Source organism: Apus apus, chromosome Z (genome assembly GCF_020740795.1).
Source record: "Apus apus isolate bApuApu2 chromosome Z, bApuApu2.pri.cur, whole genome shotgun sequence".
NCBI lineage: Eukaryota > Metazoa > Chordata > Aves > Apodiformes > Apodidae > Apus > Apus apus.
This window is the reverse complement of record NC_067312.1, coordinates 50,765,240-50,792,348: the sequence shown is the minus strand read 5'-3', so window position 1 is coordinate 50,792,348 and position 27,109 is coordinate 50,765,240. Positions and strand designations below refer to the sequence as shown.

Genomic DNA, 27,109 nt, shown 5'->3' with positions numbered 1-27,109 from the left:
CAGAACTTTTTACCTACGATGCATGTCTCTGCAAAAGTGTAACTAACACAAGGGCACCCATTTCCTAAAATCAGGTGCTGAAGCTGGCATGAATCATACACTCTTTGTAATTCACGTATCAGGGAGATGGTTTTAGGACTAGGTTTTATTACTGGCAGTATTGTGCCATGCTGAGGTTTCACACTGAAGTCAGTGGTTCTGCTCATTCTTTATGCAGGTCACAGATACAAGTATGTTTTTTGCATTTTCTCTCTCTGTTGTTGCTTTATATTAGTTTATCACAAATCTTGAGTTTCTTTCACTTGTTTTTGCCTTTTTTTGTATACTATTAACTGGAGCTTTGGGAATATGCTTTTGCTTGAAATCTTAGCTGCAGTTTCAAAAAACATCAGAAATATAGCATTTGGAAAAAAATTGTGATTAAATTAGGAAAAAAAAAAATGTCTACAAACAAGAATGAAGGAACACAAATGTTTCAATAATCTTTCTCTTCTCTTTTTCTGTAACTAAGGAATTTATTATTTAAATATCTATTTTCAGGCAATGAGAAACCAAAACAGGAAACCTCTTTTAAATGAAGAAATCTACTGAATTATAGAACCTGCTTTTCTTCATAGTGATCTTTTTTCTTATATGAATGAATATGAGATAGTTGGTTCTTGTGTTCAGTAAATGAAGATCCACTTCACTGGCGGAATCCATCATAATGATAGTGATTTGTTTTGTTTTGTTTTCAGTGCAATGAAACTTCCTTCTTTTTTGAAGCCCCTAACAAGATCACTTGCAAACATCTCTGGAAGTGCTGTGTAGAACATCATACATTTTTCAGGTGAGTGATGCAGAAGTTGTGGTTTCATTACTGAAAGAAGGGGGTGGCTACAGTGAGTAAGAACATTGTTGTACCATGAGAGGGGCGTAACACAGGAAACACAATTTTCCTTTTTGTTATAGAATGCTATTTATTAAAAGCTTATGCCTTTCCTTTTCTTACGGTTAGGTGAAAGAATACTTTTAAAATTGGGTAGTTTGGTGGTTTCTTTCTTCTTAGAATTCTTTTGGAAATGGTATCTTAGGTTGCATAAAGTAGGCTTTAACAGAAGTATCCACAAATGTACATGGCAAGATTTAAGACGCCATATACATTTTTACATATTTAACCATAGAATTTCCTATAGCAGCATTGACTTGAGAGAGGCCTTTTGATTGCAGACATTACTATTTCCTGTAATGCACAGAAATTTTGGTTTTTTTGAGAGTTTTCTTAGTTGGAAATTGAAGTGTATAATGTTTTCAGTGTTACACAGCTCAAAACACTTTTATTTTACTGTTACAAAACCATTAACAAAAATGTGCAAGGGTGTCTAGCTAGGAACTCATTGATGGCATCCTTGGGGCTGGTGTTAGCAATGCTGTAAATGAGTATGCTTAGAATCCCTCTTGCAGGCTTGTTACTGTGGCATGATGGTTTAGCCAGCTCCTAAAAAATTCTAAGTGAAAAGCTGCTGATGCCAGTAGTTTACAGTAGACCCTGAAATACAGAGGTGTGTAGTCAAAAGAGGAGGACGTAAACATGTCGCTTTGTCAAGCTCTCAACCCCATAAAAGTCTGCCTGGAGGTAAGGATGAAGAGGAACTAGCAGAAAATTGTTTTTTTTAACCTGAAGTTTGTATTTCTCTTTTGTTTTCTTGAGGAGAGCACTGTAATTAAGACCTATCTGTGTAACTAACTCTATTGTTTTATTTTTCAAACTACATAGAATGCCAGAGAATGAATCAAACTCTCTGTCAAGAAAATTCAGCAAGTTTGGATCCATAGGTTATAAGCGTCGGTACAGGTGAATTTATTTCACTGTTTAAACTTCAATTCCTTCTTCATTCCTTCTTTTCTTCTCTTTTCTTCCAAAAAGAATAACCACACCCAGACTATGACTCAGAGTTCTGCTGACAAAGCATGAATCAGGGCCAGTTTTACAGACTCCCTTTGGGAGTCTGGCAGTTTTGGGACAAATGTGAGTTACTTGTCATTCTCCAGATCCTCAGAGTTGGCTAAGGCCTGTGGTAGCCCATAGTGAAAGTGAGCGCAGCCTTGGCAATGCTTAAGTCAAAATGTCCTTATTAAGTCCTGAAATTATGTCCTAAAGGGTTTTTCCTGACAGCTGGGCAATACCAAAATGAGCAGAAATGTTGGCTGCTGCCCTTCTTCAGGGAATTAGCAAAGAGTTGGTGAAAAGAAGTGTATAAAGTCTGTAACTGTGATGCCCTTCTTTACAGCTGCAATTGAGCTCTGCTGGGGGCTCTCAATCTGAGTGGTTGTCTAATTTGGTTGTAGTACTGCTGGTACAGTGCTGTTGATTTAAGAATAAAAATGAAGGCAGGTCTGAAGGAAGCAGCGGAATCTTTTTGGACTGGAATAGCTGGCAAAATTGGATAAGCATTCAAGGCTACAAGCCTTGAAAGATGCAGTAAACTTCACAGTAAGGGTGTATAGAGAGCACTTTTAGTCTCAATTTCAGCCTGACTTAACCAAGCAGACAATGTGACATAAAGGGCAGTTGGTACTGTGATACAGAGGAAGATGTGGCAGGGAGATTGGGCTTAAGAACCTCTAGCTGCTGTGCCATGAAGGAGTAGCAGAATACGGGATGTAGTTAAAATTGTAAGATGTCAGAAACCCAGTAGTTTTATTGAGATTTTGTGTTCTTAACGTTGTTGAAACGTCAGGGTCTTTGTCTAGTGAGTAAGGCACTTGATTTGGCAATTGGCGACCACTAATTTTAAATCCAGTTCTATTGCATGGGCTGAGCAATTTTGACCTAGATAACGTATGGTCTGATTTCTAGAATTGTTTTAGAGCTGCACATTTAGTGAACCTGAAAGGGAGAGTGGAAAGCAGCAAATCAAAACTACATCTGAGAGCCAGGCCCCCTTCTTTTTTCATTTTCATCTTCCCTGTTGGCCAGGTGGGGATAAGAGGAATTTTTCATCTTTTGTAGTTACTTTGAAGCTGCTGGCTTTAAAGGCCATTTAATATAATGGCAAATTCTAGAGTTTTTTCCATGGCCTGCAAATATATCAGATTTCTTTAGTTTTATTTTTGGCTTATCAGTATGTCTCTCCTTCCTCCATCCTCTTTCACCATCACTCAAGAAGTACATGGATCATGATGACTAAGACAGACAATCATTAGTTAGGCAGTTGTTTGTCAGTGCCTCATAGGAAGACTTTTCTAAAAAAAGAAACCATAACCCATAATTTCTCTAGCATGTCCTGTATTGGAGTTGTTATCTGTGGTATGTACTAATAGCAGTGTGTAATAGTAGTGTACTTATATAGTATAAATGTATTACAGTTATTCTTAGTCAGAATTCATAGTCAACTTTCGGTTACCCTTGAATGTAAGAACTTTTATGTAAGGAAGATGTTACTGATGGAAGATTGCTATGCCAGTTTAAGCCTGAGCTCTTGTAACTGAATCTGGACTGTCTTTGACCAGCATCACCAGTGTATTTCTGTCTCATCTTCTCCAACATATTTCATAGCAATACAGATTATTTGGGTTATCACATTTTCTGGCATGATCCAGTTTCTTTTTAATGTACATAAGAGGGGAATTATTGTGTTGTACCCTAACTCGCATGCCCCCATCTGTGAAAAGAGAACTCGGTTCAGTGGATTCTTGACAGACTACTGCAGATGACAGTTTCCTCTATTGGACCATTTCAGTAGATTGGAGGAGGGTACTGGTCCTGGGGAGAAGAAAGCTTTGTACTTACCAGGACTTTACAAGCAATTAAAAAAAATATACCATGAAGCAGTTAAACACAAGCAGGAATAGAGGAATAATATTGGACCACTATTAAACAGGAGAGGTGAACTAGTCACCAACAATGCTGAAAACACAGAGGCCCTCAACACCTTGCTTACCTCTGTCTTTAACAGTGCTGTGGGGTCCCAGGCCATAAGAACAGAAGTCCAGACTGATGACTCACTGTCAGTGAAGGAGGAGTTGGTGTGTCAACTATTAGAGGAGCTGGACCTGTACAAATTGATGGGCCCAGATGTCATCCACTCTAGGGTGTTGAGAGAACTGGTTTCTGTCATTGTAAAGCCACTTTCCATAATATTTGAGAAGTCATGGAGACTGGGAGACATCCCTGAAGACTGGAGGAAGGCTGATGTCACCCCTGTCTATAAGAAGGGTTCAAAGAAGGACCCAGGTAATTATAGACCCATTAGTCTCACTTCAGTCCATGGAAAGGTCATGGAGCAAATTCTCCTGGCGACTGTCACAAGTCAATTGAAGCATGTGACTGGGAAAAACCAACATGGATTTACCAGGGGCAAATGGTGCTTGACAAACCTGATCACCTTCTATGACAAAGTGACCTGCTCGGTTGATGAAGGGCAAGTGGTGGACATCATCTATCTGGACTTCTCCAAGGCTTTTGATATGGTCCCCCACAGCCTCCTCCTGGGAAAACTGACTTGTTACAGCCTTGACAAGTGGTCTATGCAGTGGGTGGGGGACTGGTTGACAGACCATACCCAGAGGGTGATAGTAAACAGTTCCTCCTCAAACTGGCAACTGGTCACAAGTGGGATCCAGCAGGGATGTTGGGATCAAAAGCACCGTGACAACACCAAGATGAGTGGAGAGGTTGGCACTCAGGACAGGCTGGAGGAGTGGGCTAGCAGGGACCTTGTGAAGTTCAGTGGGGAGAAGTGTAAGGTCTTGCAGCTGGGAACATGTAATCCAGGAGTGCAGTTCAGTCCGGGATCCACCTGGCTGGAGAGCAGCCCTGTGGAAAGGGACCTGGAGGTCTTGGTAGGTCTTGGTAGGTAACAGGCTCAACATGAGTGCACAGTGTGCCACAGTGGGAAAGAAAGCCAACAGGTTGTTGGGTTGCATCAACAAGGGCATCGCCAGCAGAGATAAAGAAATCATCATCCCACTCCTGCTCTACTTGACACACCTGGAGGATTGCATTTGGTTTTGGTCCCCACTCTATAAAAAGGATGCAGACAGGCTGGATAGAGTCCAGAGAAGGGCCACAAGGATGGTCAGAGAACTGGAGGACCTGCCATGTGAGGAGAGGCTGAGAAAACTGAGTTTGTTCAGCCTTGAGAAAAGAAGGCTTAGGGGAGATCTTAGTACAATGTTCCAGTACTTAAAGGATGGGTACTAAGAAGATGGAGATTCCCTATTTACAAGGACTCACATAGAAAAGACAAGGGGTAATGGGCATAAGTTGCTCCTGGAGAGATTCTGACTGAACACAAGAAGTAAATTTTTCACCATGAGGACAATCAAATATTGGAATAATCTCCCAAGGGAAGTGGTAGATTCCTCCACATGGGACAGTTATAATTCTCAGTTTGACAGGGTGCTGAGCCATCTCATATAAATGATAGTAGTACCTGGAAAGGTTGGACTAGATGATCCTTGAGGTCCCTTCCAACGTGGCATTCTATGATTCGGTTAACTACATTTGAGTTATTCCTACTGATGGTGCATTTAAGTTTGTCTTCCTTTCTTAAAAAGCTTCAAGGTTGATCTGTGATATGGCATGTTGAGATAATGGTCGTTACTGGTAGCTATGTCTATAGTGTTAGTTTTGTCTAGAAAATATTGAAGTATATATTTTCCTTCTAGTATGAAGTGTGTCCTGTTTTGCTGTAGTGATTCTTGAGGACCCCCCCCGACCTGAGTGAATGTTCAAGTAAATATGGGTTGGGACATTTAATGGCACCACATTGATTATACGATGTAAAAGATAGTGATGATCAGTTGGTGATTGGTATGTTAACTCTTCTTGGAAATGGAGCAGCAGCAACAGCATTTTTATGTGCTTTGATAATCTTCTCTTTGCTTATCTGTCAGCTTTGTCCTTCCCTCTTTGCCTTTGGTTCTTCTTGTAGCACGAAAAGCAGTGACAGTGTTGTGTAGCTGTATCCATCATTAGCTCAAAGCAGAAGCCATAATCCTACCATTTGAATATGCATGTGTTGGGACCATAATAATATCTTGTGGCTTTTTTTACTCTGTTTGTTGGGTTTGTTTGTTTGTTTTTATTTTTTCCTCTGGGTTTATTTTTTGTTTTATTTTGGGTTTTGGTTTGGGGTGTTTGTTTTTTTTTATTTTAAATCTTCTAGGTATTTCTCATGCAGTGGCAGACAGTTTTCAGGAAAGCAGTTTCCTTATGTTAAGATCAGATGTTTTAGTTAAAACACTGAGGTTTTAGTGTGAGTGGAAGGTCTTACACGGAGATGTTTTGCAATAACTGGTTCTGGAATTTGCTACACTGGTGTGGTTGCTGAGCTTTAAAGTTGAGCAGAAGTGTTTTCTGGCTAACTTGGGAGCAAAAACCCCATTAAATTCAGCATCAGAAAACAGCATTCCTGTGATGTAATGTTAGAATTTGTTTGTTGGGGGTTTTTTGCCTTTAATTCTTTTACAAATTTTGAGAAGACAAAAATTCTGCAGTGCTGACTACACCTGTGGGACTATTGGTGAAAATGCAAGAATCATTTGGTGGAGTCATTAAATTAACTCAGAAACTCTACATAGGTGTCACTACCCATGCAGAGGCATTGGAAATATATGATTTTTAAGGGCCCTTCCAGCCCAAACCATTCTATGATTCTCTGGTATGTAATGCCTGTATTTTTGCTAGTGTGATACCTGTTTACTTCTAAGTCATGGTACTGCAGGGGTTTAAGCACCTGGGAAATAATAGTAACAATTACTTCTCTTGTATAGTAAGTTACCAGAAGCAAACATGGAATTTTGGGGAGGAATACAAGGCCCATTTAACATTTTTCTTATGAACACTGTATTCTGCTTACTCAAATGGAGAGAAACACTAAAATGTGCATAAAATAATTTATTTAAACTTAATAACTTATTTACATTATGCAATGAAGAAGAGCCTTACTGTAAGTAGGAATCAGGACTTCTGCTGAATTTATTATTATTTGGACCTGTTCTACTGAGAATACTTTATTACAGTTTGCTTTGCATGTGGTTTTCCATGCCCTTCAGGTTGTCATTCCACCTGGCAGAGAAGTAGCCCCTACAAACTACAACTGAATAATGTTTAATACGTGTTTTCCTGAGATGATAACTTACACAAAGAATTCAAGAAGTAATCAAATTACTTAAGAAAGTCATATGTTAGAATATTGGAGGTTACAAAAGGTCACACTATATTAGCCTGTTCCTAATTTACCAGTATTTTGGTTTAGTTGCTTAGCTCCTATTGAAAACACTAAATAAAGAAGAGGTTTGCACAGTATTTTGACAATTCTGGCAGTGACTGATTCAAAACAAAACTCAGGGGGGTGCCACTCAGCAGGAGAACCGGGAGCTGGGATGAGAAGTGAATAGCTAACAAAATGTGCTGCCCGAGCCCCGTGCATTGTTTTCCTGTCTAAAGATCCTCTCTTTCTTTAATAATTTTCTCAAGTGTTTTCTCATTATTTTGTTGCATTTTCCAGTGGGAGGACATCTTTGCAATTGACCAGAGACCTTTCTGTGCAGCTGCCACGGCCTGACCAGTGCATTGAAAGAAGTCGCAGCAAGACTTACCCCAAAAGAACACAGCAGACAGGCAAGTTCTTCTCTCCTGGGCCTGTGGAGAGATGTTTTCTGTGGTTCGTTTTGTTTGCAAGAAACAACTCAAAACTGCTGCAGTGTCCTCAAGGATCTCTCAGAATTGATTCTTTCTTTTGCCTTAGGGTCAGTATTTATACCTAACCTTAACAGGATCTAAAAACTCCAGCTTGGTGGATAAAAGAGGTGACATAGATCAAACATGATAAAACCCCATGTTTGTCAGTATAATGTAAAGTATGAAGGGGAAGTTTGAAAACAGGCAGTGAGAATGTGTTTTCTAGGATCCTGTCTCTCACTAGAGAATTTCATTCCTGTCTGTCTTGGTTAGTATCCCAGTGTTCCAGCTGCTTGACCCCAGGTATCTCTCCTGTCCATCTTCTTCCCAGTTCAAGGAAAGTATCCCATTATTTTTGATATTAAGTGGAACAGAAGTTAGTGCCATGCCGTCTGCAATTTAATATGGTTCAGCTGTGTGAATTGCAAATCTATTCTGCATGCTGAAGATGTCAGAGGAAGCTGGAAGTTTTTACAGGTGTCGAAGGAAGTGTATAGGGTTAAGCACCTATTACAGGAGTAATGCCCAGAATAATGGATGTTTCCTCAAATTTAGCAGTAGAGGCAAAAAGCTTTTCAAATGTCAAGCTCCAGTTCTACATGTGATTACACGTGTATGCTTAACTTCACCTGGGACAGCAGCTGTGCAGATTTCAGCCCAACTCATGCACGGAGTTAAATATATACATATGTGTATTAGCAGTTACAGAAAAAACTGTTCTGGACTTTTAAAGGTAAGCAAAATTCCTCTTTATCCTGGGTTAGTATGGCGTTAACTTTTGAGAGTCACCATTCTTAAAAAAGAATAGGTACCGTATGTCTTGAAACCCCCCATGTTTATTCTGGATGCTGTCTTTTTACTCAGAAACCAAACTGGTGTGTTCTGCCTTAGCTGCAGCAGGTATTGAAGTGTAATGTAGTTAAAAGTATAGCCTTTGAAAAATACAAGCAGTTGTAACAGTTTTTTAATTTTAGTTTATTTAGTTAAGTGCAAGAAGAAAAGGATATCTTTGCTTTCTGATCATGGTATCTTCTTGTTGTATGTGCATTTGTCAGTGGGTGCCTAAAAGGACAAGAAGCTGTTCACCTTTGAACCTAAGGCTGTACCATTTTCAGGGTGTTAGCTCAAGATGAACAGCATTTCCTACATCATTAGTCCCAAGCTCAGTTGGGCAGAAAATTGTGTGGCTATTTCAGAGCTGAAACTTGGTCCTTAGCTGAAAATAATGTTTGCCTTAATGCAGGCAGTGCAAGTCAGTCTATATTGCTGCAAGGGTGTGTGTGTTGTGCTTGATTATTTTTTTTTGGTCTCTTTGATTGGAACAGTGAGGAAAACTGAAACCTTCCTGTGGCCTATGCTGCTGATGTAATGTGATGCAGAATTCTGTGGGTAAATCGTGTTTGTTGTTTTGGTGGATTTAAATATTTTTTACTTTAAAAAGCTGCTTTTTCTACCAGCTTACTCGTGTCTATTTGTCTAACCTGTATCACCTTTCTGCATTGGATCAAGAAGTGGTTGAAAGGAAGAAGTCAGAGCATTGTGGTCAATGGGACTGAATCTAGTTGGAGGTCTGTGCCTAGTGGAGTCCCTCAGGGGTTGGTACTGGGACCAGTACTGTTCAGTATTTTCATCAACGACCTGGATAAGGGAACAGAGTGTGCCCTCAGCGAGTTTGCAGATGACACTAAACTGGGAGGAGTGGCTGACACACCAGAAGGCTGTGCTGCCATTCAGCAAGACCTGGACATGCTCGAGAGTTGGGCAGGGAGAAACTTGATGAAATTCAACAAGGGCAAGTGTAGAGTCTCAATCTGGGGAAGAACAACCCCATGTACCAGTACAAGTTGGGGGCTGACCTGCTGGAGAGCAGTGTAGGAGAGACAGCAGTGTAGGAGAAAGGGACCTGGAGGTCCTGGAGGACACGAGGATGCCCAGGAGCCAGCAATGTGCCCTTGTAGCCAAGAAGGCCAATGGCATCCTGGGGTGTGTTAGAAAGGGTGTGGTTAGTAGGTCAAGGGAGGTTCTCCTCCCCCTCTATTCTGCCTTGGTGAGGCCACATCTGGAATCTTCAGTCCAGTTCTGGGCCCTCAGTTCAAGAAGGACAGGGAACTGCTTGCAAGAGTCCAGTGCAGAGCCACAAAGATGATGAAGGGAGTGGAACATCCCTTGGGTGGAGGAAAGGCTGAGGGAGCTGGGTCTCTTTAGCTTGGAGAAGAGGGGCGACCTCATCAATATTTACAAATATGTTCAGGGCGAGTGTCAGGAGGACAGAGCCAGGCTTTTTTCAGTGATGTCTAGTGACAGGACAAGGGGCAATGGGTGCAAACTGGAACATAGAAGGTTCCTCGTAAACATCAGAAAAAACTTCTTTCCTGTGAGAGTGACATAGCACTGGAACAGGCTGCCCAGAGAGGTTCTGAGTGATCCTGCTCTGGCAGGGGGTTGGACTGGATGATCTTTCGAGGTCCCTTCCAACCTCTAAGATTCTGTGGTTTTGTGATTCTGTGATTGCTTTGCTTTTAATTCAACTTATTTGATTACCCATGTGTTCCAAGTGTGCAGTTATTTTCCAGTGGGACAGATGTATTACTTTAAATGATTTTGAAGTTAAATGAATTTGTTTCGTTTCTCACTTAAAATATGGACTGTAGAAAGAGAGATATGCCACTCTTACTCCATCTTTCCCTGTAAGTGAAAATATTTTTACTCTATTAAAAAAAAAAAATATTTGGCTATTCACAGTTGTAAACATCCAGTACTCTCTATTTAAATGGGCCTTCAGGTGATGAGAGCAAACTAATGCTCTCCTCCATGTGACATACACCAGGTCACTAGGATAAATCAACTGTTTTCACCTAAATTATTGTTGAATATAGGAAAGTCCTTTTCACAGATTAAATGAAGTCTGATATATTTTAAGTACCACTTGTTTAAAAATACTGATCTAATGTAAGTTCTACTTTTACAGAAAAATTTTATCTTTGAGCACAGTGGAGTAAACACCAGTACTTAAACTTTCCCTGACTAAAGTGTTTGAGGAAATAATTGTCATTGTTATGGCCTAACAGCCACTTGGCCACTCATTCAACTCCCCCCCTACACACACACTCTGGGATGGGAAGGACAAAGCCCAACTAGAAGCTTTTGGGTAGAGACAAAGGACAAGGAGGGTTCTTCACTGATTGAGGTCCCAGGCAAAACAGACTCAACTGGGGAAAAATTAATAATTTATTTTCACACTAATCAAACACACACAGGACACAGACAACACACAGAGCAGGGCTTACATATGTTACCCCACCCCTCTCTTCTTCCCGGGCCCAAATCACCTTGTTCCCTGTTTCTCTCCCTCCTTCCCCCCAGCGGCACAGGGGGACAGGGGATGGGGTTTAGAGTCAGTTCCCAGGCTGGTGGGTCCTGCTGCTCCTTCCTCCTCAGGAAGAAGGATTCCTTACAGTCCTTCCCTGCTTCCCCACAGGGTCCTTCCCATGGGAGAGAGTCCTCCACGAACCTCTCCTTCATGAGTCCTTCCCACGAGGTCCGGAGCAGCTTGCAGCTTCAGGTCTTATCTCATTTCTTTTGTATGTTAATCGCTGAGGCGCAGCTGTTGTCCCTCCAATGGCTCCTTGGCTGGTTTTGGAGCAAAGAGAGCTTCTCAGCTTCTTACAGGAGCCACTCCTGAGGCCCTTCCACTACTACCAAAAATCCCACAAAACCAGCACAATAATCTTACATTTCTTCTTAACATAAATATTCCTTTTGCATAATGAGATTATGCCGAAAACTATCATTGATGGCTAGTCCTTAGTTCTTGATTTTGTGTACCTAGTGTGGTGTAATAGGATTAAATATGCCTTTTTCAGCTTTTTTAACAGGATGATTTTAGCTTGCATGTTTTGTGTATTTTTAAGATGTTTTCTTCAGAATACCACTTAAATAAGGGTCCAGCTGGACATGGCTTATAATTTAGCTTTTTGGAATGAAAAACCAGAGTTAAAATCAGTAACAACTTATCAGTAGTTCTTATGTGGTGACTTCCCCTCACCTTTGAATTCAGCATCTTTCCTCATCTGCTTCTTTACTTTTTTTCCTTTTCTTAAGATTGCAAAGTGAAGTGTATAAAAGGCTTCTGCTTTGCAGCTGGTTTAAGTAGCCATTCTGGTTTTCATCTGTTGGTGCCAGTAATGAGACCAGCCACAGCAGTGGTTTTGGGGGGGCAATTAGTTGAACCAGAGTTAATGCATTCTGTAGCATGTGCAGTCTGCCTTGTCTCCATCATAGAGGCCCATGGCATCTTGTTAAAATGTTTTCCTTTGTTCTTTCTTTTTGTATACATATTCTGTTGTTATGAGCAGTTAGATAATATGTGGTGGCTTGGGGTTTCTTTGCTATTTATTTATTTATTTGTTTGTTTGTTTGTTTGTTTTTATTTCCTGTTGCCTGAAGGTAGAGGTTAGCTGTCTTCTGCAGAGCTGAGCAACTAATGAAGTTTCTTGTCTCATTGTTCTAATAAAGTATGCAAAAGTCATTAGGACTGCAGCCATTCAGTCAACTTGGGGTTAAGAACTGGAGTAGGTGCCAAAAAATACTTACTTTTATGTTTTCAGTAAAAGTATTTGTGCTTTAAGAGAGGTATTGAAGGAGGTGATACTGTGAATAGAGAAAAAATAGCATTCTTGTATGAAAGCCACTACCATTGACTGGTTGCTTGGGTAGGATAGACAGTGCAGGCAAGTTTGGCTTTAGAATGGCAGATTATTTTCCTACAGTGGTTTAAAATGCAGTAACCTCTCTTTTCTCACTGGCTTAAAATGTTTCATATCTCAGTTGTTCTAGGGTTAGGGGAAAAATCAGGCCAGGAGACTTCAGTGGCTATGTGATCAATGTTTTTATATAAACACATTATTTTTTCTGGTTGTATATTTATGTTGACATTCAAGTTAGTGTTCAGTGGAGGGTTTTTTTGTTTGTTTGTTTTGTCTGTAAAGTCTTGTATGTTAGGTATGTGTAGCTTGTTTTGTTTGCTTATTCTCTCTGTTTCATTTCAACTGAGAGAGAATTACAGTTGCATTTTGTTCTGGTAAACTCAAACATGCAACAGGATCTCTCAATACTCTGTCTTGCCTTCTTAGGGCAAGACTGAAAGTTCAGCTTTCAGAACAGCATGTAGGGTGAAAGCACCCATTGTTCTTTTGGCTGAATGCTGCACACTAAAAGCTCCTTAAGAATGTCCTCTCTGGGCAAACATTGATGTGACCAGGCCTGTTGCTGTGGATCTGAATTTATTCAGTGGTGGAAAACACATTGCTTAGAGTATGTTGTTATTTAGTAGCTGAGGACTTGGTTTGTCCTGGGTTTGCACATTGGGTAGCTGTATAAACTAGTGTAAAATAAGTGCTGCCATTCTGATTTAAAAGCTAGGTGGTGAATTGGGAGTGGGTATTAAAATTACAATACTATCTGTAAGTAAGTAATCACGAGCAGTCGCTGTCCCTGCCCTGACTAACTTACTTATTACCACAGAAGCCTATTGTTACCCTGATTCACGAGCCTCAGTCACTGTAGCTGGAGCTGTTGCTCTGGCACATTCAAAGTCACGAAACTTCCTCCCAGAAAGTTGTGGGATTGGAAAATTAAATTTTAGAAAATGAAACTTGGGGTAATTTTATCTCTTTACTTATTATTTACTTCAAGCATTACAATTTGAAGTTTATTTTAAATCCTAGGTTTTGTTAAAGGATGTGACCACTGTGGAAAATAAACATTATCACAGAGTAGGCTATGGTAGTGTAGACATATGGAAGTCCATTAATTTTTGTAGACTCTGAGTAACACACAGTGCAAAGCATAAGCTCTTACTGCATATTTTCCTTTTGATCACACCATCTTCTGCTCTCATTACTAGATTTAAATACTGACTACTTCCAGATAATGTCAGTGAAATGGCTTTAGTTGATAAGAAACAGGCATGACAAGCTAATTATCTGGCCAGGCTCCTGAGGTTTCAGACATCTGAGGTTTCAAAAAATGTAATAGTTATTTAAATTGAAGGCACAATTCAGTGTCAAGATGGCTGTAAAAGGGAATTGAGTTCACCTTACTGGAAAATTTCAGTGCAGTGAGTGCTGAGAGTAACTTACCTGACAAAAGGTAAGCAATCAGGAAAACCTGCTACAAGGGAGATGTTAAATGTTTCTGGCTATGTAAGGTATTTTTGGGAACCTTGTTACCTGGACGTACAAGAAACAGTGCTATAGGTAAGTATCTGGGGGATAACTTTTATGGAGTCTATTCTTTCATATTAGGGATACTGTATCATGCAGGGGTGTATGTTGGTAGAATAGAACTGGAATTAATAAAAGATACATGATGTGGGACATGTTTAAATAATATTATTACAGTTTCTGTAAGTGTGGACAGAAAGCTCCCAATTAAGCTAGTTATTTGTACAAAAGAATTGTACAGCAAGAGCTTTAAAAAAGCAAAGCAAAGGTCCTCATTATGATCAGTGGTAGAGGCAAACATGGCTAAAATGAGTTCTTGTCTCATTAGAAACATATTTTGTGTTTCTGTGTAGATTCTTCCTGTGTATTATAGTCACTAGCGTGTTGTCTTTTCTTTTGTTTTCTTTCCACTAAGTACTTGTTAAAATAGTTGATGGGTATCCAGGAAACACAAGAGTGAGAAGGAGATGCTTCATTTTTAAGGATTTGCTAATACTGGCTGCTTCAAAAGCTGAGGTGCCCCATGTAGGCTCTGCAGCACCAGCCTTCATGCAGGGCACTGAAGGAGTTACAAAGGCATTACAGACTTTCTGAATTTGAGTGGACTGACTGCATCTCATAAGCCTGCATCACCTGACACCCAGAGACAACTGGGCGTCAGCAGACTGGTAAGGCTATTGCCATAGCAAAGAGTCAGTTCTGGAGGTGGCTATTACATTTGTGGCACTTGACCCTTGGCTCTTTTTCTGGCAGTTCTTTCACAGCTATGACATGTTTTGGAACATGAGTGCTTACATTTTGATGGCTGAGGAAAGGCAGGCTAAGTGTACCTGCATGCACATAAATATGTTTAGAAACCCTGAGATATCCTTCTAGTTTAACACTTTGACTTATTCTACGTTCATTTCACTTCCAGCACCTTCCTTAAAGGTGAGAAATTTCTGCTTTGTGTTTTTATGTGCTGTCATTTTTACTTGTTATTTTTTTACTCTAGGCATCCTTCTCTTTTTAGAGGTCAGAGGAAGAATTTCTGTAGCACTCTATTGTCGCCTTAATGAAGACTGGTGATTCTTTTTCTGATCATTTTCTCATCTACATTAATTCAAAAAAGTTTTTTGTTAGTAATTTTGTCTTTTTACCAATCAGATCATGATGGCAGTGTAGCTATTTGTTCATTCCTCAAACCAGAAAATAACTGTATGGAGAGATGTGCAGTGTTTTGGACTGTCTGGAGAGTTCGTTGTCTCTTGTACAAAAGAGAGGATTAATTCAGAATGCCAAAACTTTACTTTCCTTTCTGTCTGTGAATCTGTGCCCATTCTGCATTTCATTCTTCAGAATATTAAAAATTCTTCCTAGTGCTAATGCTTGCATAAACAACAGAAAGCTCTTTAAAGGAGCATATATTGTACTGCTCTCCTCCCCTGCTAGGCATTAGTCTGAAAAAAGGTACCTTATTATATCTCAAGTATTTGTGTTGACATATAGCTGTATATGCACACATATATATGTATATATATACATGTATACATATATATGTGTGTATGTATGTATACATGTATATATATACATGTATACACACACACATATATATACATACAGCTGTATATGTTTGTAGAGCATAATCCTGTTATGCCATTTTGATGGTGACCCACTATGAAATATCCAGATTCCTTTTGCCCTTAACTGTGAATACACAGATCTGTTTCTTTTAAGCTCAGAAAGGGGAAAGTACATTTTTCTCCTGCTTCCTCAGCCTTTCATGGCTGAGGTGGGGACTTATGTGCCAAGAGTGTGAAAAGTGCAGGATCAAAGTAGGAAGAGTATTGGGCACAGAAATGAAACCAGGCAGGTAATTTTCAAATATTGATAAAAATATTGATAAAAGTTTCTGACTAATTGAAATTGATGCCTAGGTGTGTTTGTCAGAGTTTTACTCTTTATTGTCTCCTTCTATTTACATCATTAGTTTTCAAATCCATGGATTTACAGCAGTTATTTTTTCCTGATCATAACTTAGGATATCAATTTGAAATGGTTTCTTAGAACCAACATATTCATCTTGCTTTACCTTCTAATCTAATGAATGTTTTAGAAGCATAGTTATTATACTAGAGTTACCCAGGGTTTTTCATAGCCTGTATTGTCCTCACACCATTCTGCTCACTGGTGACTGAACTGGGAATTCCCTTCTGGATGCAGAGGCGCATAATATCCCGTTGAGAACAACAGCTTCAAACTCCTCTAAGAACTCATGAGAAAGAGTAATGAATGCCCCCTATGTTAAACTTTCTTGTAGTATATTATAACCAGAAATAAGGACAAGACACAGGAGTGTGATCCTTACATACCCTTAGTAACTATAGTGTGTACTAGATGTTTTGTGTGTAATTATATATATGTGTATATATATATAATATAATATCGCACATGCTGCACTGTGTTCATGCTGAATAGGTGCAGAAACATGTATGCTACAGGACTGTTATATTTGTGCCTTTTTTTTTTTTTTTTCCTTTTCCCCAGGATCTAAGAATGTGAGCCAGATTACAACAAATGGGGAAAATGAAGGGACTACCAAAATTATTGCACCTTCCCCTGTGAAAAGGTATGTAGACAAGCAGTTCCAGCTCTTAAAAGCTTGTGTTTTGCATTGGAACACATTTAGCAATTGTTATTCATAGTTTATTCTGCCCTTAAGTTCAGGACTATCTGATCTTCTGCTGACAAAGGTCACAGAATCACAAAATCGTCATAATTGGAAAGGACCTTAAAGATCACTGAGTCCAATCATCAAACCAAACCCAAAAAAATAAAACCAAAACAACAACAACAAAAAAAACCCAACCAACCAACAATCTACCACAACTCTGGCCACTGGAGCATGTCCTGAAGTACCAAATCTACACGCTTTTGAATACCTCCAGGGATGGTGACTCAACCACCTTCCTGGGCAGGCTGTTCCAGTGCCTGACCACTCAGTATATTAATTCTTCCTAATATCTAATCTGAACCTCCCCTGCTGCAACTTCAGGCCATTTGCTCTGGTCCTATCATTCTTCACTTGGGAGAGGAGGCCAACACCCAAGCATATTTGAGAGCAAAAGGTGAGGCTCAGATTCAGAAAGGGATTTATATGCCTACCCTTCAAATTTAGGAGGGATTTGGGTGCCTGAATCAAAAAAGTGATTTTACAAAACAATGAGTAAAAAACTCAGCAACTAACTTTTTTGCTTAATTGTCTGAATGTCTCTGTATGCCCAGTAACCCTGGTAAGTTTTTTGGGGCTGCGTAGCTCTGGCCTTATCTCTCTATTGAAGCTGTGAGCTTCACATAATAGGTGTCTGAAAAAAAGTCCCAAAGATTTTCTGCAAATATTTGGTGGATGGTGTTTCCTATTGCCTCATATTTAGGACAGTTGCCCCCCAAAAGAATAGCTGAGTTTAACTGCTTCCTCAATTAGAGTGAAATAAAATCCCATCTTCTAGCCCTCAGAAAATAATACTGATTATGGGTTATTAGAAAGTTTGTTATTTTGCCAGTTGGTAGTGCTGAAGCTAGACTCTAGAGCAGAAAGCAACACAAAGGTCTATAAATACCTGCAGCTAGCTCTATGTGTCCCTGCTTGAGCAGAGGGTAGGACCAGATGAACCCCAGAGGTTCCTGCCAACCCTAAACTATTCTGTCATTCTGTGATTTGTTAGGAGAAAGGTATAAAGGAATAGGTACCCTTATTTGGTAGTAATTCGAGACATGATTGTATTGGGAAGGTATAGAAGCCCTTAACAACAGCTTTTGTTCCAGATGTATAGATTTTTAGCAGTGAATTGTTAAAAGAACTGGATAGGCAGCTTGTAGAGCAAGAACCAAAATACGGGGCTCTCAGCATGGCAGCTTTAAGGTTGCTTGGTTTAGTTTCTTACCTTGTCAGATTAAGAACAATTCACAGGCAGATTCTCACTAAGTCATGGTTTAAACAGTGTTAGTCACTTCCAGAAAAAAAAAAAAAGTGTTGGAAATATTTTTTCTTGCATGCTTTCTATTCAGAAATTGATTCCCCTCCCCCTTCTGTCTGCACATGTAAAACACCTTTCATGTCTGCCAGGCTTGGTATACTTGACAGGCAGTACACAGACTTTGTGAAGCATTACCAGTTTGGTAGTTTACTCCATCCTGTAAAATTTATGCATTAATTGCCAGTCATGCTTCCAAGGCATCTTTCAGCAGCTCTTACAAGCTGAGTTTTCATAGTTTAACATTTCATTCACTGTTGAGATACACAGAATCATAGAATAGAATCATCCTGGTTGGAAGGGACCTTGAAGATCATCAAGTCCAACCATAACCTAAATTCCCCTACCATAATCTAATCTGCCTGTTCAGTGCTTAAATAATTTTCCTAAGCACTACATCTACATTTCTTTTAAACACTTCAGGGATGGTGACTCCACCACCTCCCTGGGCAGCCTATTCTACTGTCCAGTCACTCTTTTGGTAAAGAAATTCTTTCTAATACCCAGTCTAAACCTCCCCTGGTGCAGCTTCAGGCCATTTCCTCTGTTCCTGTCATTATTAACTTGAGAGAAGAGGCCAGCTCCCACCTCCCTACAACCTCTTTTCAGGTAGTTGTAGAGAGCATTGAAGTCTCCTCTCAGCTTCCTCTTCAAACTAAACAATCCCAGTTCCTTCAGCCTCTCCTCATTGGGCTTATTCTCCAGACCTTTCACCAGCTTGGCAGCTCTCCTCTGGTCACACTCCAGCAACTCAACATCCTTCCTGTAGTGAGGGGCCCAGAATTGCACACAGTGCTCAAGGTGTGGTCTCACCAGTGCTGAGTACAGGGCCATGATCACCTCTCTACTCCTGCTGGCCACACTATTCCTGATGCAGGCCAGGATGCTGTTGGCCTCCTTGGCCACCTGGGCACACTGCTGGCTCATGTTAAGTCAGCTGTCAACCAGCACCCCCAGGCCCTTCTCCACCATGGAGCTTTGCAACCACTCATCCCCAAGCCTGTAGTTTTGCATGGGGTTGTTGTGACCAAAGTGCAGGACCTGGCACTTGCCCTTTTTAAACCTCATGCAATTGGCCTCAGCCCATCGATCCAGTCTGTCCAGGTCTCTGCAGAGCCTTCCTACCCTCAAGCAAATTAGCACTTCTTCCCAGCTTAGTGTCACCTGCAAACTTATTTAGGAGACACTCAATCCCTTCATCTAGGTGATTAATAAAGATACTGAACAAGACTGGACCCAAAACTGAGCCCTGGGGGACACCAATGGTGACCAACCGCTGGCTGGATCCAGCCCCATTCACTACAGCTCTTTGAGCTCAGCCAGCCAGCCAGTTTTTCACCCAGCTGAGAGTGCACCTGTCTGTGCCATGAGCCACCAGCTTCTCTAGGAAAATGCTGTGAGAGACAGTGTCAAAGGCCTTTTCCAAAGTCCAGAGAGACAACATCTACAACTCTTCCCTCATCCACCAAGTAGGTCAACTGATCATAGGAGATCAGGTTAGTCAAGCAGGACCTGCCCTTCCTGAACCCATGCTGGCTGGGCCTGATCCCATGGCTTTCCTGCACTTGCCATGTGAGTGCTCTCAAGATGAGCCTCTCCCATGATTTTCCCTGGTACTGAGGTCAGGCTGACAGGCCTGTAGTTCCCAGGATCCTTCTTTGGGCCCTTCTTGTAGATAGGTGTCCCACTGGCAAGTCTCCAGTCATCTAGGATCTCCCCTGTTTTCCAGAACTGTTGATAGAGAGAAGCTTGGCGATCTCCTCTGCCAGCTCTCTCAGTACCCTCGGGTGAATCCCACCAGGCCTCATAGACTTCTGAATGTCTAGGTACTGCAGCAGGTCTCTGACTGCATCCTTGTGGATTGTGGGGGAGGTTGTTCTGCTTTCCATCATTATATTCCATCTCAGGAGGTCGAATATCCTGAGGGCAGCTGGTCTGACTATTAAAGATGGTGGCAAAGAAGGCATTGAGTATTTCAGCCTTTTCTTCATCCCTGGTTGCCACGTTCCCCTCCTCATCCAGTAAGGGATGGAAATTCTCCCTGGTTCTCTTTTTGCTGTTAATGTGTTTGTAAAACCTTTTTTTAATTGTCCTTTATGGTAGTGGCCAGAATGAGCTCCCGCTGGGCTTTTGCCCTTCTCATTTTTTTTCTGTATGTCCTCACAAGCTCTCTGCCTGGTCTTCCTTGCAAAGCTGGTAGACTCTCTTTTCCTCCCTGAGTCCCAGCAAAAGCTCCCTGTTCAGCCAAGCTGATTGTCTTTCTTGACAGTTTGTTTTATGACACACAGGGACAGCTGCTCCTGTGCTTTGAAGACTTCCTTCTTGAAGAGCATCCAGCCTTCCTGAACCCCTTTGCCCCTCAGAACTGAATCCCAAGGGACTCTCTTAACCGGTTTTCTAAACAGGCTGAAGCCTGCCCTCCATAAGTCCATGGTGGAGGTTTTGGTGACCCCTCTCCTTATTTCACTAAGTATCAAGAGTTTAACCCAGGACGGCCTCTGACCTCCACATCCCCCACCACTCCTTTCCTGTTAGTGAACTGCAGGTCCAGCAAGCCACCTCCCCTGGTAGGCTCACTTACCAGCTGTGTTAGGAAGTTGTCTTCCATACACTCGAGGAACCTCCTAGCCTGCCTGCTTGTGGCTGAGTTACTGCTCCAGCTAATGTACAGTAGGTTGAAGTCCCCCATCAGAACTAGGGCTGGTGATTCTGAGACTTCTGCCAGCCGCCTGAAAAACATAGTTGATCACTTCTGCGTAAGTGGTATAAATTCAAGGTAAATTGTAAGAACACCCAACAACAGTAATCTCATGTGAAATTAAGATCCTAGCCTTTTCAAATACTTTGAATTTACTCAGTCTCTTTTGCAACTGCATTCCTGGAGATAACGTTAACATCTGAAGAGCTGCCATACTCTAGCTTTCTAGATGTTACGTGTGCATCTGCTCTGGATGAATAATGCCTTAGGAATTTAATGCAGTGACTTCACCTCCCACAATTATTTTGCTTGCTCTCTTTCAGGATTTGGGAGCACTATTCCAATTTTTTAAGCTGAACTTCCATCTCAGTATTGTTTAGAAGTTTAAGCTGTGCAAACCAAATTGCTTTTTGCAATATAGGCCTGAAACAGATTTACCTGAGTTACTTGCTTAGTCTGTAGTAAGCACATATTTTTAAACCTGGTAATAGATTGTACGCAGATATGAGTCAAAACATAATGTATGTAGTATTAAGAAAATTATTTACTTAATAGAGTGTAATACAATTTTTTTTCTTGCTGACTTACCATAGCTTTGCTTTTTGTTCATTACATTATTAACTCAGTGACCTGTAGTAACCGAAGGCTGAGGTTAAAAGTGGATTAGTGACTTAAGTAGCCACAATTTCTTCATAAAGCTAAGTCTGTCACCTCCTGCTCTGAGCAAAGAACTCTGGCTTATGTCCTCCTCCCTGTAAGCATGTAAGCATCTGTAAACTTTTTTTTTTTTTTAATCTGCTTAAGTTGCACTTGGGAAAGATATGATGCAGAAGTAGCATGGCTAGCCATTAGCCAGAAGATGGGTGCAAAAGCATGCTTGGATGGAAGCCACCTTCCAGCACTTGGAGTGGCCATGAGTAGGCTATCTAGGAGGATTAATGGGTTGGAAGCTGTAAAACCTGACACTGTGAGAATGGTAGGAATAAAGGAAAAATTGGAGCAACCAGCTGTTTTTCCCTCCATCTCATGCAGGTACAATAGGAGACTGGTTACAAAAAGTGATACATGTCTTAAGCCAGGTCTTAAGATGGTCTTAAGACCATCTTGACTGTCCTGGTACTTACCTTGCAGCAGTCAGGGAAGATGGATCTTCCATGTTGTCAGATGCATGCTCAGTGTCTAGCAAACAGAAAACATAAGTAGTTACTGGGAAAGGAATGAGAATAATATGTTACTCAATGAACCGGTGGTCTGTCATGTTTTGAATATCTACCACTCCTGTCTTATTTGCCTCCATCTTAAAGAAGGTACTGTAGACCTGGAAAAATGGTAGAGAAATACAGTAAGGATAATCAGAGGTATGTGGTGACTCCTATTCTAGGAGAGATTAAGTAGTCTGAGATTCTTTCAATTGGGAAAGAGATGAGACAGTTGTTAAAAGTGGATTTAAAAAAAGAATTATGGGATGGAGTTTACAATTAGGAAAACATAATTTATAATGCTCTTTTTCTTTCTATAAGCACAGAATTAGTGGGGAACACAGGATGGACATTTTGAAATAAAATAGAATCATTGTACCATGGTTAAATACTGGAACATACTGATGCCAGGAATTATTTATGCCAAAGAGTAAAAATGATGTTTAAGTAAATCCATGGAAGAGAGTTCTATCGAGAGCTATGTTGAATAAAAGCTGATAAAACCTCTGGTTCAGTAATCCATTAACTGCATATTGTGGAAGACTGTGAGAGCATATTGTGTATTTGTCCCATTGTTAAGCTTTGCTTAAGCATCCGTTCTTGTTTATTCTGAGACAAGACGGACGTTTTTTCTGGCTCAGTGCTGCCGTAATTATGAGCTTCTAGAGCTGGTTTTCAGGTCTTCTTTTTTTTTTTTTTGTTTGGTTTGTTTGCTAGTTTGTTTGTTTTGTTTTTCCTTCCAGTCTCTCTTTCTAGGAGAGATTTTTCAACACAGCAGCTGTTTGCCCGATTTCACATAGCAGGGTATGCCAGGGTAGATCTCTGTAATGACTATGTATCTTTAAGATTAATTTTTAAGTGGTTTGGGGGAGAGAACATGTGATCTGTATGCAATGGGTTTAAAATAAAATAAAATATATCCATATGTCTGTACTTTTATTTAGCTTTAAAAAGATGAAAAATGAAAACAGTCCAGAAACCCAAAGAAGTAAAACAAGTGCACCATGGGAGGAAAATGGCCCACAGAGGTAAGGCAGCGCATAATGTCTTAGGTATTGTGCAGTGGTAAATATCATGCTATGGCAATAGGTTGAAGTATATTGATATAATGTATTGATGTATTAATAGGGTCACAATAATTCTATATTTCACATAAGAAGATAGCTCCTGTCATGGATAAATAAACAGTTAATATTAGGCAATAAAGTGTAGGAGGAAGTGGTCAGTGGGGTGACCGTGATCTTAGAGGTCTTTTCCAGCTGTGACAATTCTGTGATTCTGTGGCAGTCACCAGTGACTTTCCACCAGGATATTTTTCACAGATCTCTGCTATTGAGTGTCTTTGTTGAAGACCTGGTAAAGGAGTGATAAAGTTTGGTGATGGGACAGAATTGTTTAGGATAGTGAGAGTGAAAGTGGTCTGTGAAGAGTGGCAGGAAGACCCCTGAAGTTTGAGTGACAAGTCACTAGGTGGTAGATGATTTTGAGTCACTAAGTGTGAAGAGAGGAGAAGCTAGCAATTATTAGGAAAGTGTGAGAACAGCATTATGATATTACGTAAATTTGTGGATCACATATTTGCTCCATAAACTGTGAGAGCAGTTCTGATGTCCTTATCTCAGGAAAAGGAAGCAGCTTTGAGAGAGGCAGCAAGAGTAATCAAACGTGTGGCTGTGCAGGAAATCTGTACAAGGAGCAACAACATAGGCCAGTCAGGACTCTTCCTTCAGTCTGGAAATGAGATAATTTCAGGGAATGTGGTCTAGAAATCCGTGAGCGGTACAGAGAAAGGAGAAAGAGATCAGGATTGTATTTTTCCATCAGAAGAACTTGGGATCTTCAGATGGAGCTGTTGGAGGTGGTTTAAAGGCATTGAGAAAGGCAGAGAGTAGTAACTTCCTGTGAGTAGGACACCCATGGTTCTCCTTTACAAAAGATGCTGGAAATTAGTGGATTCCAAGGAAAATGTGGGTGAGCCATGGAGGAGAAGTTCCCAAGGGCTTCTGAAGATAGAGGTACAACAGTTCGCTGAGTAAATCCCCTGGATTGCAAATAGTGGGGAACAGAGAGGGCACTGGGGAGCTGACATACAGGCTCAACTTTCTGCTTCCTGTAGGTGGTTGCTTGTGGCCACTGTTGGAAACAGGACACTGAACCAGATGGCACTTTAAGTGTAACCCACTACAGTCCTGCTTTTATATAATGATTCAGGTCTTTATTATCATATGTCTTTTGGGGCACTATGATGGTTTACCTGTTATGCTCCTTCTGTAAACATCAAGAGTTTTCAAAGTAAGGACAAGGCAGCGTGCAAATATTCTTGGGCTAGGATAGGGTGTTCATTTGTGATTTCTAAAGAAGTGGTGTTAGCTTGTCATGTTATGGCTCCAGTGTTAAAATTGCTCTCAGGGTAGCAGGAAGTTTGATCCCTTAGGAGCCAAAGACAGGTAGGATTGAGTTTTTGCAAGTCCAACTATTCTAAAGGACTATGCAATTTTAGACACATAAGCAGACGGTATATTGCACAAAAGCTTTCACAGCTTCTAGTAATAATTCTCATTGCGATGAACTGTAGCAACTTTTCAACTGTGCAGAGCAGTGCTGTAAGCAGCAGTCTGCAGAAGCAGGTGAAGAAGAATGCATCAAATATGAAGCCCAGAGGATTTTAGGAAAGAAGAAAGGAGTATCTTAGTTGGCATTTGGTGAGAATATTGTATTTACCGCATAGTTGAGCAAACACCTAAGCAATATTTGATAAAGATGTGTGGTTGAGTTTAGCATCCTTCCTTCAAAAAGTTGTGAAACATCATCACTAGACCACCTTAGAGTGATATGTACTCCATTGCTGGCTCTGTTTGGAAGAGGTCCTAACACTTCTGTAAGAAGGTATCACAGCCTAATCCATGCAGGCATTTGATAGCTTACATCTAATTCAGTAACAACTGAACTCATTGGGTCCCACTGAGGCTTTAGTACATAAATTGAAGCTTTAAACACCTCCACACCATTGACAGAGGTTTCCGTGAATGAACATCAGAGAGCTAGAAACAAAATTGTTTCACAGTCCCAAACATTAGGTGTGCGATGAAGATATATATCATGACAAGAGCACTGTTTCCATACTTGTTTATATGGAAAACATAAAAAATGGAGCTGCATTTGAATGCCTAGCTCTGGATTGGGTAACACTTACAAAAGCACAGAAATTTTATTATGGTTAAAAAAAGAATATACTTGTTTCTGCATTTTGTAAGCTTAGAGCTGTTGGCTTGGCAATGCTAAGAGGTTTCTTTCCTACATTTTCAAGGTTCACTGTAAAATATTTATTGTTGGAAAGCAGCGACATTTGTATTTACATTACACACGTGTGTAGCTGAATATGTACATAAGTGTGTCTGTGTGTGAGCTTTCTCATTTTTGTAGGCTGAATCTCTGTTAGCTGGCTTAAATGTCTTAGAAGTTTTAAATCTGTTTTCCTTTTTAACCCTAGTGGGCTGTATAATTCTCCCAGTGACCGCAATAAATCACCAAAGTTTCCTTACTCTCGACGACGGAACCCATCAGGTGGCAGTGATAATGAGTCTGGGCAGCCAGTCCGGAGGAGGTAAGAGCCCTGGAGTTAACTACTGTTAGCTTCTCACAGCAGAAAGCTTGAGGTCCTGCAAGGTCTGTGTGCAGTACAAGCTCTTGGAGACACAACTGGATCCTGGGAAAAGGAATATTCTAGGAGGTCGATTGTTAGCCCAAAAAACAGAGCAAGAATACCAGATCTGCTTTTGGAAAGGAAGATTTTTGTCAGGCTTTTTGCTTGTGTGCTGTTCTGAGTACTGGGAAAAATATGTTTAAAATATGAGAAATTGCATTATTAGCATTTGCAAGCTCCTTTGCTGCAGCTGTTTTTCTCTGGTGAAAGAGGTGATTGATGGATGTTGCTTACTTCACAATGAGCTTCTAATACAGAGCAGTATTTTGAGTACATTGTTTTGCTATAAGTGTAACAAAGATTCAACGAATGAGCCATAAAGCCATCTTCAACAATCCCATGAGTTACTTTACATTACAGAGTATACCAGCAAAAATATAATTGCGAGATACTTAATATGTTTTAATGGGTATGTACTGAATTGAGTAACTTAGAGAAGTAAAATGGAGTAAATGGAGATTCCATGCTGTGTGTCCTAGAGTATGTTCAAAATGCAAATTTCAGGGACAATTCTGAAATTACACAGTTTTGAGAAGACTCTGTGTTGCTTGGGGTGATTTGTCATGCTGGGAAGCTGGTTTCATCACTGAAGTACCCAGGTGCTGTGATCTCTTGTGAAGTATAGGCAAACACAGCTACTGTGCCATATTCATTGCCAGCGTCTTCTAGAACTGCCTTATGAGCCAGAATCTGTGAGTTACATTCCCTCTAACATGTCTGAAGTGATTACCTGTTGTGCTTTCAAAGCCAGGGTTTGCAAGAGGGTCTCTGACAATACAGCTATCTCAGTGAGGAAATCTAGTTTGCTGTAGAGCTTTTATATTTATTAGGTTTCTGAACTGCTTCAGACATTTTATCCAGCATTAGCTGTCTAGAACAGGAGTGAAAAAACTCTCCTCTGGTGGATGCTTAGTGAGATGCTCAGGCTTATGCCTGGGATAAAGTAAATCTGTGTGGCTCTGTCTAAGTCCATAGAGTTATGTTAATTTACCCTGTTGGATAGAGCCCTGTGAGTGTTAATAGCAGTGTGTTTCCTGAATGGGTTTTCTGATTCATTACTAGCTTAGTTGGCAGAAGGACTTGTTGGGCTCTGTAAAAACAAAGGAATAGAGATGTGCAGTGCCAACTGTCTTGTACCAATAAACGTACAGTGCACTATACAGTAGGAAATTTTTTGAGATGCAAAATGTTGGTCATCTGGGATTTGCATTTGGCTGTTCTAGCTGGTGGACAGGTGGTCATGCCAATAACAATTTTTCTTTTGGGCCATCACACCACCAACATGTTTTTAAAAGTCTTATCTCGTATGTGAGACGGTGAAGACCAACAACAGCAGGTAGATTATAACATAATCATGTCTTCCTGAATCTTGGTTTTAATCATGCACTTTCCTTCTTCAATGGCTTAATAACAATAGTCATGTTGTTTATGGAGCCTTTACTGCAATTAAGAGGATAAAATCTAGCTTTTCTACACTGGGAACAGCTGGAAACTAAAGGCCAGCATACTGTGCTTAACGTTGCAAGTCAGAAGTTTGCAATGAGAGCTTGAATGGGATCGTGCCTTCACAACTTATTGTAGTGGTGTCTTGCAAAGTTTAAAA

General features: G+C 40.5%; 1 protein-coding gene across 4 annotated transcripts in view; it reads left to right on the top strand.

Annotated features, from left to right (window-relative positions):
- EPB41L4A (erythrocyte membrane protein band 4.1 like 4A) overlaps positions 1 to 27,109 on the top strand; it is a 142,327-nt gene that overhangs the window by 90,172 nt on the left and 25,046 nt on the right. For 3 of the 4 annotated variants that reach the window (XM_051642778.1, XM_051642779.1, XM_051642782.1), the window contains 6 exons: positions 738 to 829; positions 1,757 to 1,834; positions 7,497 to 7,609; positions 16,420 to 16,501; positions 22,748 to 22,831; positions 25,294 to 25,407. In XM_051642778.1, the coding sequence (XP_051498738.1) occupies positions 738 to 829; positions 1,757 to 1,834; positions 7,497 to 7,609; positions 16,420 to 16,501; positions 22,748 to 22,831; positions 25,294 to 25,407 (563 nt within the window). The remainder of the gene's footprint in view (positions 1 to 737; positions 830 to 1,756; positions 1,835 to 7,496; positions 7,610 to 16,419; positions 16,502 to 22,747; positions 22,832 to 25,293; positions 25,408 to 27,109) is intronic. The other variant, XM_051642781.1, reaches the window with a different exon arrangement.